Below are 12882 nucleotides of genomic sequence, written 5' to 3' on the forward strand. Positions count from 1 at the left end.
TACCTCTTGAACAGAAAATTCAGCTGATAACAGATTTAATGCAATGCCTTGGTCTACTCAGAAAGCGTATGATGACTATCAACACGTGGTATTTTGCGGCTCACAGAGCATTCTTGGGTTGAAAAGGGAAACTTTCTCAATACCGGTACAAACGAGTGCCGGTTTAGAGGGCTTCCACTGTAATTGTACCATGAAGGAACATGCTGTCTCAAAAAATAAAAACAAATAACTATAATACACATGTTCATAGCAATTCTTCAAAGGAATTACTACACACTTCGTCCAGAATGAAATATACTGCATCACATGGTGAGACAATAAGTCATGGAGGGGTTTCGTGGAAATCAAAGGGAAAAAAGAGAGAATCGCTGTACGCGAGAACGCTGGCTGCAGACGATTCCGCCCCCCTCTGTGAAACATTCTTACATACACACGAGAGAGAGGCCGTTATGCAGCAGATGAGATCATTATGGTAACATCTGTTTCTTCCCACTATTCTTGGACTAATCTGATTGGTCATCTACAGGCAGGGAAAGTATAAATGATGTTTGGGTATGAACGTCGACAGTACATTCACTTTCAGTCTTCAGTTGACTCGCATCGTGTTTGTTGTTTCTCACACAACTACCTACAGCCATGGATGATGATGTTGCTGCTTTGGTCTGTGACAACGGCTCCGGCATGTGCAAGGCCGGTTTCGCTGGTGACGATGCTCCCCGAGCTGTCTTCCCCTCCATCGTGGGGCGTCCAAGACATCAGGTACTGTCGTGTATTGTTACCTTGGAAGAACATGGTCCCCGGGTGTACCGGGCGGACATTGTGATGCCCTGACATCTTGCGACATAGTGACAAGAGAAATGAGAGATTATAAACGTTGAAGCGGGATCGCAGTCATGCCTCTGTAGAACAATACATGTCAATGCTTATAAAACCATTTTCTTGTTTCAGGGTGTGATGGTCGGTATGGGTCAGAAAGACAGCTATGTTGGAGATGAGGCTCAGTCCAAGAGAGGTATCCTCACACTCAAGTACCCCATCGAGCACGGTATCGTCACCAACTGGGACGACATGGAGAAGATCTGGCATCACACCTTCTACAACGAGCTCCGTGTTGCACCCGAGGAGCACCCGGTCCTCCTGACAGAGGCTCCCCTCAACCCCAAGGCCAACCGTGAAAAGATGACCCAGATCATGTTCGAGACCTTCAACTCTCCAGCTATGTATGTGGCCATCCAGGCTGTTTTGTCTCTGTACGCTTCTGGTCGTACCACGGGTATTGTTTTGGACTCTGGTGATGGTGTCACCCACACTGTACCCATTTATGAAGGTTACGCTCTTCCCCACGCCATCATGAGGCTGGATCTTGCTGGTCGTGACCTGACTGATTACCTCATGAAGATCCTCACTGAGCGTGGTTACTCCTTCACCACCACTGCTGAGAGAGAAATCGTCAGAGACATCAAGGAGAAGTTGTGCTACATCGCCCTTGATTTCGAGCAGGAAATGGCTACTGCTTCATCTTCTTCCTCCCTGGAGAAGAGCTACGAGTTGCCCGATGGTCAAGTCATCACCATTGGTAACGAGAGGTTCCGTTGTCCAGAGGCCCTCTTCCAACCTTCCTTCTTGGGTATGGAAACTGTAGGTATTCACGAAACCACATTCAACTCCATTATGAGGTGCGATGTCGATATCCGAAAGGACTTGTATGCCAACACTGTTCTCTCTGGAGGTACCACCATGTTCCCTGGTATCGCCGACAGAATGCAGAAGGAGATCACATCTCTTGCCCCAAGCACAATGAAGATCAAGATCATCGCTCCCCCAGAGAGGAAATACTCCGTCTGGATCGGTGGCTCCATTTTGGCCTCTCTGTCCACCTTCCAGCAGATGTGGATCAGCAAGCAGGAGTACGATGAGTCCGGCCCATCTATTGTGCACAGGAAGTGTTTTTAAAATAACTTTTCTGTTAATTTTAATTAATTTTACCTGTTCATATTTAATAATATTAATGACGATATAATGTATTGATCTCAATCTACGTATTTCAATATACAGTATTCGTTATTTAGTTCAATGATTTGATCAGACCACTGTAAGATTTGATAGAGGCAATAAATCAGCTTGACCTGATATCTCTTTGATTGTTTCTTAGATGTTCTCAATGTGACATGATCGCTGAAGGATACGCATGAAGATTTATTGATGTCGTGAGATATCACTGACACTGCCCCGCCCCCTCCCCTCCCCCCTCTCGTCCCCCCTCCCCTAAGTAACTGAAGGAATTACGCCAAACTTGAAGGAATTGCATCTCATGTGTATAACAAGCGCAGCCCACTTGCGAGACAATTGCAGCGATATAGGTAGGTTAGCGGTAATAACATAAACACAACGCCCTTATCGGAAGTAGTGTCGGTAATACTTGAAACACGTTCGGACGTCTTCGGAGATTTCTCGGCTCCATTCCGTGGTTTGTCGGTCGCGTCCTGAAACTCACACATCAAAACATGAGAAGGAGAACCTGTCTGGGTGAGGTTTGTTTTTAGTTTCTACTGTTTTCAGTTTTATAATTATACATCTCATACCTAAACGCATTCAACATGGGTGGTCAAAGGTGGATGGTTATAAAAATGAAAACAAACTTAGCTAATAATCCAAAATCTTTTGGATGCTACTTCCTGGTAAGGAAATGAGGGCTTGCAAGCCTACTTTAGAATCGATTTCAAACCTTACAGGGAGGTACGCCGCAAATGTTGCCTGATGATCTCACTGATTATGAGTTTATTAATTCTTTAAAGGGCATTTAGAAGTGAAATACATAAGAATGAAGATTTTTTATGGATATGAACTTTTTTATCATGAGAACACAACGTTTCGGAGTTAATGCTTACTCCTTCATCAGGTGAATCCCTCCCCGAAACGTTGTGTTCTCATAATAAAGAAGTTCATGTCCTTAACAATCTTCATTCTTATGTGTTTATTGATGCTGAAAACAATAATCACTCAATACGAGGTGCAACTCAACTATAGTTGTAAAGCTTAATTGATATAGAAAAACTCCGTCTCAGATCATACCATAAACCGACACACACACCTTTGCCTGTAGGTGGAACATAGTTCAATATATATCGTTATATCGAGGTGTTTATCCTAAGCATGGCGAGGTTTGCTTAACAAATCCAGACTATAAGTTCAGTCCATCTGTATTATTCCAGTCATATAGTGGCGAGATCTAGTGTGCATTCATATATATACATTTAATATTCAAAGTTCAAACAAACTGTAAGGGCAAAGGTAACAACAAAGATCCATATGCGGCGCGGTTCGTGGCACAAGTCATGATATACAACTATACAGGGAAACCAATTATACACACTGAAAGAAAGACGATATCGCTCTAAGCTCATAACTCCAGACTATTTGAACAATCTTGTACCAGGACGAGTATCTGAACAAAGCATCTATAATCTTTGGAAATGTACTTCTATTCAATCTGTTAATTGTAGAACACAAGATATTCACATTATTTGTACCAAGTGCGATTATGTCATGGAATTCATTAACTGATGGATCTGTTAAAGAACGAATAAACTCAATTTTTGGGTACTCGTTTTACCACTGCATATAAAAGAATTATGGTTAGTCACAAACGGATCAGCTTTTGTGTTGTTTTTTTTTTAAAAAAACTTGTGGTTATTTAATACCAAGCGCTTAAAGGTTGCTAAAAAGCTGTCTGCTTCTCTCTCGCCCGCAAACGAAACCATAGACAGGTTATGTAACTCTGTCGCCAGAGCCCTGCAGTGACGTCATAGAAGGAACGATTTTCAGTTAGTTGTATAGTGAATGTGTAGGAAGCTCGTCACTTTGCTGATTTCTTGTTGTGTTGCCGTCAGTTGCTCCTTGGAGTCGGGTCATGGTGTCACTATACACAGATTTCCACCGGACCCCGTAGTTTGTGCTTAAATTGGTTGCTTGTGTCTGCGAAGTGAGCGTTGTGGAATCTGTGGTATATACTAAATCGGATGGTTCGCCCCCTACCACGCTTCCAGGATAGAAAATGGAGTTTAAGTTTCATCGAGTTTATAAAATTACGACTGCTTACTACACATTGCTGAGCAAAAGGATTTTGCATGAATATAACCCTTTCTTCCTCGGAAACGAGGTTGTGGTCGAAGTGACAATATTATCGTAAGTAATATTATGTTGACCTCCACTTCTCTTCCAAGAATGAAATTGTTATGTTATAAGCAATATCATGCAAAACCGTATTGCCCATCAATAAGATACACAGTTTACTACTAGTAGAAGCTATTTTGATTTGGAAAGTCGCTGAAAACAAACAAATAGCATTCATCCTAAGACAGGGCGCCCCATTTTTGAAAATCGTGAAGCCACGGACAAAAGTCGATTTGAATTAATGAGATTATGGTTTGTTTTCATCAAGTTAGAAAATCAAAGCTACTTTCAACTAATAGTTAGATATGTATTTGAATCATGACCAAAGGGAGTTTGCATGACACAACCTGGAACATAACATAAGCGAGGTCGAGGTCGAAGTGAAAATACTGCGCGATAAATTTCTTCACTTGCTAAATTTACTTGGTTGTAACGTTCACTCACCAGTATGTAGATACTTGTCAATAAACGTCTTTCTATTTGGTCTCATAATCCTAATTACTTTATAATCATACTTGCATGCATTTTGAAACTTATTACAAAGAAGCGATCTGCGAATGTATAACAGAAATGTAATACTAGTATCTAGACATTTTATAGTTTGCCTATATGAATCATAATTCGCACGCTCGCCCTAGTGTATGTCGTCTGTATCACTACACTTCACGACGAAAACAATGATTCTGTTGAAAGCTACGACAACTTATTAAAAACAAAAATGCAAATATTAAAATTAAAGTTATAGGAGCAAAATATTAAAATTAAAACAAATTAAAGTTATAGGAGCAATGTCAGGCTATTTGCTTGTTCGTGGAATGTATCCATCAATATCCACAAAAACGAGTGATATATAATTCATCTGCAGATTTCCCAAGTGATGTGTCTTTTAACAGTCTAATATACGAAAACGTGGTGTACCGTTTCAGGTTTTTCACATTGCTGTACAGTCTCATTGGTCACCCAAGATAGCACACCTGGCAACTAATTGCATGATGTGCGTCATTCTCAACGATGTCAATGAGTGAGTTATGCATTTGCACCACCTAGAGTATATGTGATCTTTAATGCTGTTTCCCTCAGTCAATTTAAAACAACGAGAAACCCAACAGAAACTCATAACTACTTTGATTTAAATGGTGGAACGAGATTTTGACAAATCATCCACTGTCGCCTCAAGTTCGGCTGTAGTGATCTAAACGCGAACAGATATAAGCGGCACATATTGGAAACATCCAAGTGTTCATGCGGTCATGATAACGAAAACGTTCTCCACTATCTCTTTAATTGTGAGAACTAAGGTCAGCTATGTATTTTTATACTCAAGGATATGCCTTTAAAACAACTTTATCTGGCAATGGTGCATTGAATAACGTAATAGATAATGATATTCTCAACTCATCTCACTACTTCATTTTAAAAAGTAATAGGAGCAATGTCAGGCTATTACCTTCTTCGAGGAATGCATCCATCAATATCCACAAAAACAAGTGATATATAATTCATCTGCAGATATCCCAAGTGATGTTTCTTTTAACAGTCTAATATACGAAAACGTGATGTACCGTTTCAGGTTTTTCACATTGCTGTATAGTTTCATTGGTCACCCAAGATAGCACACCTGGCAAGTAATTGCATGATGTGCGTCATTCTTTTTAAAAAGTTATTTAGTTAGCCAATAATGAGCAATCAATCAATGTATTGGCGGTTTATCCTTTGAAAGAGGGGTGTTGTTTTACATAGACACAGACACGACAGAGTGTATTCAGTATAGATTAGTAAATATCCATACATAAACACTACCTTTTCACAAATCCCCCATTTAAATCCCCATAAAACTAATTAATCAATCAGAGTGTTATCGGTTCATCCTTTGATCGATCCAGACAAAAGAAATGCCAAATGGGGGCCTTTGTCGGGTAATCTAAGTGGCGTTACCACTAATCATACCTGTTATAAATTCATTAACTGGGCGTCAAGTGAATGATGACAAATAATGGTTTATACCACCTAACACGGATTACGACCTAGCGACACCAAGTGATTTTGCCAGAATCGTCTATGAAAACAAGGGTTGTAACTCGAAAACTAGGCAAAGCAGGAGACCAAACTAAATGATAGTAGATTGTGAGAACATATAGCTTTCATTTTTTCTCAACGGATTTCGCGATTTCAGGTTTGTACTGACTTGTTTTTCAGGAATATGGGGTAATGACGTCGGATTGTCTAGATTGACAGTAGCATTGGTACCAGAAAAGGGTGTCGGATTTCGGAATGGGCATGTGTCGGATAAGTCAGTGGTTAAATTATGATAATATAGTAGAAAGCTGTCGGGACCCCCAAAATATGTCGGAATTCACAGACTGTCGGATAACTCAGATGTCGGAATATACAAAGTCCGCGACGTCTGTACATGATATATGAGGTAATGAATATTCAGGCTGGAAATAATCATCTTGCCAGGCTCATATATGTTTTCCACAGCTGGTTTACTCCCCAATTTCCATTGTTTCGCTTATCTTTTTAACTTGGCAAGGGTAAAATGTAGCGTCAACCCGACTTGCTAAACGGCTAACGTGAGCAAGTAACCAGATTGTCGGCATGGCGGTACCTCCCCTGATGTGCATATATGACGTCTTTGTAAACAGGTGCATGGCTTTCATGTTTTGTGAATCATTCGTTCAGTCGTTTGTTTCTTCATTCCTTCAATACTAGTTAATTAGAGATACAGCATGAGTCAGTCACCTGTAACCCCTATAAGGCCAAGGTCTCTGTACAAACGGGAAGGCTTAACATTTACATTATGTGGAGCCTGGTAGAATAAGGAGTGCGTAGATGCCGCAGCCTGCATATGGTTAATTGTAGTATATGTACTTCAGTAACCATGTTTTAATTTTCCATGTACTATACTTCATTTAACAACAGAAAGAGAAACACAAAACTCACGACTTTGCGACTAAAAACGCTTTTGATTATCGTGTACTATAATTGCGACAGGTTCAGTCTCTGTGCTGTGAAAGCGCGACTATCAGAGGATCGAAGAACTGAGAATCTCGTGACCATATCAAGTGAAATGCAATGAATAGGTGTAATAAAGCTGGCATGTGTTTTTTTCTTGAGTAATGCATACAGGACTTAAAGCGTTAAGTATTGGGCACAGTATAAAAACACACAGTGTCAGAGATTTCAAGCAAACAGACACTTTGGCAAATTCAGTGTCATTCACTTGATACTCATTTAAAGGTCACATATACTCCAATAGTGTACAAATGTAAAATCACTTGCTGACATCGTTGTAAATGAAACCCCGTCATTAAAACTGCTCATTTCGATCTTTAATTACCTTAAATCGACCTTTTTGTCAACAAACGAAATTTCAAACAATCAGAGCGGCGCGTCTCCGTGACGTAATAGTGGGTATAGAAATGAGGGTCTGTGCAGTATTCATCTACATTTCAGGGGTTAAACTATTTCGTTTACAGATTTGTACAAACCTGAAATCGCGAAATCTGAGAAAAAATGAAAGCTATATGTTCTCACAATCTACTATCATTTAGTTTTGTCTCCTGCTTTGCCTAGTTTTCGAGTTACAACCCTTGTTTTCATAGACGATTCTGGCAAAATCACTTGGTGTCGCTAGGTCGTAATCCGTGTTAGGTGGTATAAACCTACACGTTATTTGTCATCATTCACTTGACGCTCAGTTAATGAATTTATAACAGGTATGATTAGTGGTAACGCCACTTAGATTACCCGACAAAGGCCCCCATTTGGCATTTCTTTTGTCTGGATCGATCAAAGGATGAACCGATAACACTCTGATTGATTAATTAGTTTTATGGGGATTTAAATGGGGGATTTGTGAAAAGGTAGTGTTTATGTATGGATATTTACTAATCTATACTGAATACACTCTGTCGTGTCTGTGTCTATGTAAAACAACACCCCTCTTTCAAAGGATAAACCGCCAATACATTGATTGATTGCTCATTATTGGCTAACTAAATAACTTTTTAAAAAGAATGACGCACATCATGCAATTACTTGCCAGGTGTGCTATCTTGGGTGACCAATGAAACTATACAGCAATGTGAAAAACCTGAAACGATACATCACGTTTTCGTATATTAGACTGTAAAAAGACACATCACTTGGGAAATCTGCAGATGAATTATATATCACTTGTTTTTGTGGATATTGATGGATACATTCCTCGAAGAAGGTAATAGCCTGACATTGCTCCTATTACTTTTTAAAATGAAGTAGTGAGATGAGTTGAGAATATCATTATCTATTACGTTATTCAATGCACCATTGCCAGATAAAGTTGTTTTAAAGGCATATCCTTGAGTATAAAAATACATAGCTGACCTTAGTTCTCACAATTAAAGAGATAGTGGAGAACGTTTTCGTTATCATGACCGCATGAACACTTGGATGTTTCCAATATGTGCCGCTTATATCTGTTCGCGTTTAGATCACTACAGCCGAACTTGAGGCGACAGTGGATGATTTGTCAAAATCTCGTTCCACCATTTAAATCAAAGTAGTTATGAGTTTCTGTTGGGTTTCTCGTTGTTTTAAATTGACTGAGGGAAACAGCATTAAAGATCACATATACTCTAGGTGGTGCAAATGCATAACTCACTCATTGACATCGTTGAGAATGACGCACATCATGCAATTAGTTGCCAGGTGTGCTATCTTGGGTGACCAATGAGACTGTACAGCAATGTGAAAAACCTGAAACGATACATCACGTTTTCGTATATTAGACTGTTAAAAGACACATCACTTGGGAAATCTGCAGATGAATTATATATCACTCGTTTTTGTGGATATTGATGGATACATTCCACGAACAAGCAAATAGCCTGACATTGCTCCTATAACTTTAATTTGTTTTAATTTTAATATTTTGCTCCTATAACTTTAATTTTAATATTTGCATTTTTTGTTTTTAATAAGTTGTCGTAGCTTTCAACAGAATCATTGTTTTCGTCGTGAAGTGTAGTGATACAGACGACATACACTAGGGCGAGCGTGCGAATTATGATTCATATAGGCAAACTATAAAATGTCTAGATACTAGTATTACATTTCTGTTATACATTCGCAGATCGCTTCTTTGTAATAAGTTTCAATGTTGATAAGTACATACCGAACCCGCTTCGGTGTTACTCATGTAAAAAGTTTGGTCATGGTTGCTAAATCTTGTACCAACAGCAAGAAATGTCATCGCTGTGGAGAACTTGCTCATGACACGTTTGATTGTCCAAACAACCCCAAATGCGTAAATTGCTCTGGCGATCATGCTGCCTCATCAAAATCTTGCCCTGTCTGGCAACAACAACATCAGATAGTGAAACTTAAACATGAAAGAAACATTACTTTTGCAGAGGCTAAACGTTTGGTTGCACACGATAGCATTCCAACTGCAACTGTGTCATACTCTGCAGCTGTTACCCGTCAACGTACTAAGACTGTTAAATCAGTTGAATGCCAGACTGAAATCACTTGGGTGAATAGTGAGACTTATTCTACGTGTGAAATGCAAACTGTTGCTTCCACGCAAACAGCATCACAATCCCGTCCACAATCTCGTTCACCATCACCTGTTATAGTGAATGCTAGCAAGACAGTGAACTATTAAAAAAAGTCAGATCGGGTTCCAAAGAGTCAACGGAATCCGGTACAAATATTTAATAAATATCAACTTCTGGAAGATATGGATGTCACTCCTCACCACCGTGTGCGCCAAAAAAGTCACTCGCCACGGTCCAGGAACAGATCGCCTGTGTTACCACCTAATGTCACATGAATAATACACTTATCCAGTGGAACTGCAGAGGCCTTAGGACCAGCTTCAATGAAATACAATTATTAGTACAAGATTTTCAACCATCAGTTTTCTGTCTCCAGGAAACATATCTGAAGCAGACTGATAAATTTGACTTAAGTCAGTACAGCTCTCACCATTCCTTTTCTCCTCCGGGTGACAAAGCCACTGAAGGCTCCTCTATCTTGGTGAGGAAGGGTATAATACACAGCCCTGTTGATCTTACTACTAACCTTCAAGCTGTTGCAGTTCGGATTTCGTTACACATTGCGTTTACTTTATGCTCTTTGAATATCCCTCCATCTTCACACCTCCAGAAATCTGACCTTCAAGCTCTGTATGATCAGCTTCCTCATCCCTGCATACTCATGGGGGATTTAAATGGACATAATACTTTATGGGGAAGTAATGTTATCAATACCAAGGGGAAAATAATAGAAGATTTTATTTCTGACAACAGTCTCTGCATATTTAATGATGGTACACACACATATTTACACCCTACTACAGTTAGCTATTCTGCCTTGGACGTTACACTCACAGATGCAGATCTTCTGAATGAATTTTCATGGTCAGTTCATGATGATTTATGTGGAAGTGACCATTTCCCAACACTCCTCTCAGTCAATAACCCGTCTGATGTTTCACCCTCATCAAGGTGGAATTTTTCAAAGGCTAACTGGTCTAAATTCACATCATTGTGTACTGAGAAACTCAAACATGAAACGTTTCAACTCTGACAATGATGAAGACTACAACGAAGTATTTTCCTTACATGAACTACAAACTGCTCTTGTGCAAGCTCATGATACAGCAACAGGGGCTGATAATATTCACTATCAGCTCTTGAAGCATTTGTCTGATTCATGTCTTGAGGTACTTTTAGACATATTTGATGAAATTTGGACTTCAGGAACATTCCCTCCCTCTTGGAATGCTATTGTTGTTCCTCTACCTAAGTCTGGTAAAGACCATTCAGATGCATCTAATTATCGACCTATATCATTAACTAGCTGCGTTTGCAAAACTATGGAGCGAATGGTAAATAATCGTTTAGTGTGGTATTTGGAGACCAATAATCTGATTTCTAACATTCAGTGTGGTTTCCGTAAAAACAGAAGCACTATTGACCATTTGGTTCGATTGGAATCTTTCATTAAGAATTCTGTTGTTAATAACCAGCATGCTGTATCTATATTTTGGACCTTGAAAAGGCTTATGATACCACATGGAAACATGGCATTTTAAAAGATTTACATGAATTTGGTTTACGAGGTCGTTTGCCTCATTTCATATCACAGTTTTTAACGGGCAGACAGTTTCATGTCCGAGTGGGGTCTATCCTCTCTGATCATTACCAACAGGACCAGGGTGTTCCACAAGGCAGTATTTTGTCTGTGACTTTATTTAGTATTAAAATAAATAGTCTTTCAAAGGTTTTAACAGATTCAATCAATGGTTTGATGACTTTAATATTTCTTGTCGTGGCAAAAACATGCGAACCATTGAGAGACAGTTACAAATCTGTCTCAACAAAATTCATAAATGGTGCCTTGAGAACGGGTATAAATTTTCTCAATCTAAAACAAACTGCATTCACTTCTGCCGAAAATACAAACCTCATAAAGACCCTGACTTAAATGGTACACCCATCAAAGTTGTCAAGGAAGCTAAGTTCCTTGGTCTCATCTCTGACTCACACTTAAGCTTTCTGCCACATATTAAATACCTAAAAACCAAATGCCTGAAGGCGCTCGATTTGTTGAAAGTCGTTTCAAATACAAAGTGGGGAGGAGACCAAACAACCCTTCTACATTTATACAGGTCACTCATCAGATCTAAACTGGATTACGGCTCCATTGTCTATGGTGGGGCCTGTAAAAGTAACCTCAAAATACTTGATTCTATCCATCACCAAGGTCTCAGACTTTGTCTTGGATCATTCCGAACTTCTCCTGTTGACAGTCTATACGTTGAAGCAGACGAGCCTTCTCTTGGCCACCGTTGTATTAAATTATCTTTACAGTATCTCACTAAACTGTATTCAAATAAGTCCAATCCTGCATATAACTGTGTCTTCAATCCCCCGTATGGGGATTTGTACAATAAGATGTCTTCTCTTGTTCCGCCTCTTGGACTGAGAGTTAAACCTTTTCTTTCTGCTGCTGGCATTGAGCTGGATAATTTAGCTCCTTCTCGCTTGTTTTCTTCTCCTCCTTGGCAACTGGTTAGACCACAAGTTGACCTTACATTAAGTAAATATAAAAAATCAGAACCTAATGACTTACAATACAAACAGGAATATAATCAATTAAAAAGTAAGTACAGTACATATAAATCCTTATTTACAGATGGATCCAAGGATGGTGGCGCATTTGCTTGTGCCACTGTCATTGGATCCAGAACAATATCGTCTAGATTACCAAATAGCAGTTCCATTTTTACAGCAGAAGCACATGCCATATTAACAGCCCTAAACTATGTTAAAAAACACTCTAAATATAAACAATATATCATTTATTCAGACTCTCTTTCATGCCTCCAGGCTATTGAAAATGTATCTTCTCAACATCCACTTTTAGCTGACATTGTTGAATTGTATAATGAACTTGCTACTGGCCAATGTGACATCGTCTTTTGTTGGTTACCCAGCCATGTTGGAATCTCTGGTAACACAATGGCCGATCATGCTGCCAAGGTAGCACTCAACAAATCTGTGACACCGCTTCTCATACCCTATTCTGATTATAAGGCTGTTATAAGATCATATATCCGTGATCTAATGTAAAAGAAGTGGGATACCCAAGTGGGTATCAATAAATTACATGGAATAAAGCCCTATATCGGTTACACCCACTTGGGTTGTCGGTCCC

At 39.4% G+C, this 12882-nt stretch overlaps 1 protein-coding gene across 1 annotated transcript; it reads left to right on the forward strand.

Moving 5' to 3' along the window:
• Positions 1-600: 600 nt before the first annotated feature.
• LOC137290563 (actin, cytoplasmic 1-like) lies at positions 601-1959 on the forward strand. The gene is made up of 2 exons (XM_067821598.1): positions 601-759; positions 949-1959. Exons 1-2 carry the CDS (start codon positions 637-639, stop codon positions 1951-1953), a joined length of 1128 nt encoding a protein of 375 aa, XP_067677699.1. The 5' UTR covers positions 601-636; the 3' UTR covers positions 1954-1959.
• The last annotated feature ends 10923 nt before the right edge of the window (positions 1960-12882 follow it).

Source organism: Haliotis asinina, chromosome 7, assembly GCF_037392515.1.
Source record: "Haliotis asinina isolate JCU_RB_2024 chromosome 7, JCU_Hal_asi_v2, whole genome shotgun sequence".
Lineage (NCBI taxonomy): Eukaryota > Metazoa > Mollusca > Gastropoda > Lepetellida > Haliotidae > Haliotis > Haliotis asinina.